Source organism: Vespa mandarinia, chromosome 16 (assembly GCF_050613455.1).
Source record: "Vespa mandarinia isolate Hongniang chromosome 16, ASM5061345v1, whole genome shotgun sequence".
In the NCBI taxonomy this organism is placed as follows: domain Eukaryota; kingdom Metazoa; phylum Arthropoda; class Insecta; order Hymenoptera; family Vespidae; genus Vespa; species Vespa mandarinia.
The window spans coordinates 2,427,501-2,430,000 of NC_140825.1; the positions used below are offsets into that span (position 1 = coordinate 2,427,501).

A 2,500-nucleotide genomic window follows, 5' to 3' on the forward strand; every position below is an offset into this window, starting at 1 on the left:
TATGAAGTGCAGTTAGATACATTGGTATGTGATTATTATATAAGGTTGTGAGTTTCGTCCAGATGCTCGAGGTTTCAAAGTTCCACGTTCGGCTTGCCAACGTGGAAGATAATTCTAATAGTCGACCTGAAACAAGAACCCCCGAGTATCAAACTATGTCCGTCTGTAGTACGGACGGCGACCTCCATTAGAGGCACGTTCGACGTTTAATTTTGTCCGTGATAGCGTGGTTCAAGTACATACACAACGCGTACACCAAACTCATTTCCTTTCAATCTCGACATCGTTCGACCTAGTGAGAGAATGCAAAAAATAAAAAAGGGGGGGGTAGGGGGTCGAAACAGGAGGGGGAAAAATCCCAGGTTACACACAAGTACGGACACGTAAGAGACACCCATTTTTCGTGTTTTAATCTCTGCGTCTCTCTCTCTCTCTCTCTCTCTCTCTCTCTCTCTCTCTCTCTCTCTCTCTCTCTCTCTCTCTCTCTCCGTCCGTCCGTCCGTCTGTCTGTCTATCTGTCTGTCTGTCTGTCTATTCGTCTCTCTCTGTCTCTGTCTCTCTCTCTCTCTCTCTCTCTCTCTCTCTCTCTCTCTCTCTCTCTCTCTCTCTCTCTCCTTCTCTCTCTCTCTTTATTTCTTTATTTTTTTTTTTGTTTTTTTTTTGTTTTGTAATATCGTCCTTTAGATTCCTATTCGGTAAGATCTCATCTCGTTTTCTTAGTGATATTAATTCATCTAGCGACATATATACAAATACATGGCGCATTTATATATATATATATATATATATATATATATATATATATATATAAGGTCGAGTTAAACGTCGTTCAGTCATCGTTAAGGTTCCCTCAGGTCATTGCGCATCGCTTATTGATGACGTCAAAGACGAAAAGTGGAAGTTTCTAATAAATTGCGATTCGAATTTCTTTTTTTTTTTTCCTTTTTTTTCTTTTTTTTTTTTTTTTTTTTCTTTTATTTTCTCTTTATGGATTTCCCGTCGGTTTGATCCATTATCAAGTAGAGTGTTCAAACGTTTTTGAGTAGTTAGAGTCACGTGTCTCCCTAGTACTCTAGTTCAATCGTATGCAGGAATATTACTTATCTGTTTTTTTTTTCTTTTACCTTTTTTTTCTATATATATTTTTATTTATTTATTTATTTATTTATTTTATTTTATTTCTTTTTTTTTTTTTTTTTTTTTTTTTTTCTTTAATCACGCAGACAGAATGCTACAGAAAGAGGAAAGAGAAAAAAGAAGAAGAAAAAAAAACAAAAAACAAAAACAAAAAAAGGAAGAAAACGATCGTTCGATTAATAAAAAACATCGTTCACGCAAAAGCTATTCGACGAAAATATTTAATGTTAAAATAATTGAAAGTGATAGATGACTTTTTTGTTCCTTTTTTTTTTTTTCTTTTCGTTTTACTTATTTCTCTCTTTGTTCGAATTATTCATTATTATTATTATTATTTTTTTTTTTTCCTTTCACATGTACTCTCCTCTCATATTACAATTAATTTTAATTTGATATTATATATTCCTCGTTGATTGACAAAAGAAGGAGAGAGAGAGAGAAAGAGAGAGAGAGAGAGAGAGAGAGTGGAGAGAGAGAGAGAAAAAAAAACAACGAGAATAGAAAAACGGAGAATATAAAAAGGAAAGAAAGATATAAAAAAAAAAAAGGAAAAGAAAAGAGAAATCAAAAAAAAGAAAAAAAAAAGAAAAAACCAACCAACGAAAAACCAAAAAAAGACAAACAAACAAACCAAAAAAAAAAAAAAAAGAACGAACGAACGAAACGAACGAAACGAACGGTATTTAATTAGTTTACTTCTCGTAGCGTTCGGATCGCATGATTTTTCGTCTTTTTTCCAGGATCGACCGCGCATAAGAACGATGCGACGGGTAACGGAAGACCGGCGCCCCTCTTGGCGGAACCCAGATACGGTGCCGCGCCCCAACCATACGGTGAGGAGTAAAGAGAGACCGATAAGGAATCGACTTGCAATCGCTGCTGACCTATCGAACGAAATGACTCGTCGTTTAGCGAGACGCATCGATCGGTACCCTAGGCGACAGAGCCCAGCGCTACTTCGATTTCCATCGGCTTTTCCAACGTTCTTTTCTCTCTCTCCTTCTCTCTCTCTCTCTCTCTCTCTCTCTCTCTCTCTCTCTCTCTCTCTCTCTCTCTCTCTCTCTCTTTCCATCTTTCTATCTTTCTTTCTCTCTCTTTCTTTCTTTCTTTCTTTCTTTTTCTTCCTCCTCCTGCTCCTTCTTCTTCTTCTTCTTCTTCTTCTTCTTCTTCTTCTTCTCTTCTTTGAAACCCTGCGCCAGCACCTATCCATCCTCTCCACCCCCTTTTTCCATCATACCCTCTTATCCAATCCACCATCTCTTCTTTTCTCCTTTAGATCGAAGAAAATCACTTTCCAAGATATTGCTCGGTGGTAGAGACAGCTCGCTTACTGTAATGTCGCACCCACACGCATAGCTTTTCC

At 37.0% G+C, this 2,500-nt stretch overlaps 1 protein-coding gene across 4 annotated transcripts in view; it reads left to right on the forward strand.

The window, feature by feature from the left end:
* The window catches only part of sm (heterogeneous nuclear ribonucleoprotein L), a 106,926-nt gene that overhangs the window by 96,723 nt on the left and 7,703 nt on the right, over nucleotides 1-2,500 (forward strand). For 3 of the 4 annotated variants that reach the window (XM_035867500.2, XM_035867497.2, XM_035867499.2), the window contains one exon: nucleotides 1,878-1,970. The exons of the other annotated variant lie outside the window; for it this stretch is intronic. In XM_035867500.2, coding sequence (XP_035723393.1) covers nucleotides 1,878-1,970 — 93 coding nt within the window. The remainder of the gene's footprint in view (nucleotides 1-1,877; nucleotides 1,971-2,500) is intronic. 4 annotated transcript variants of the gene reach the window in all.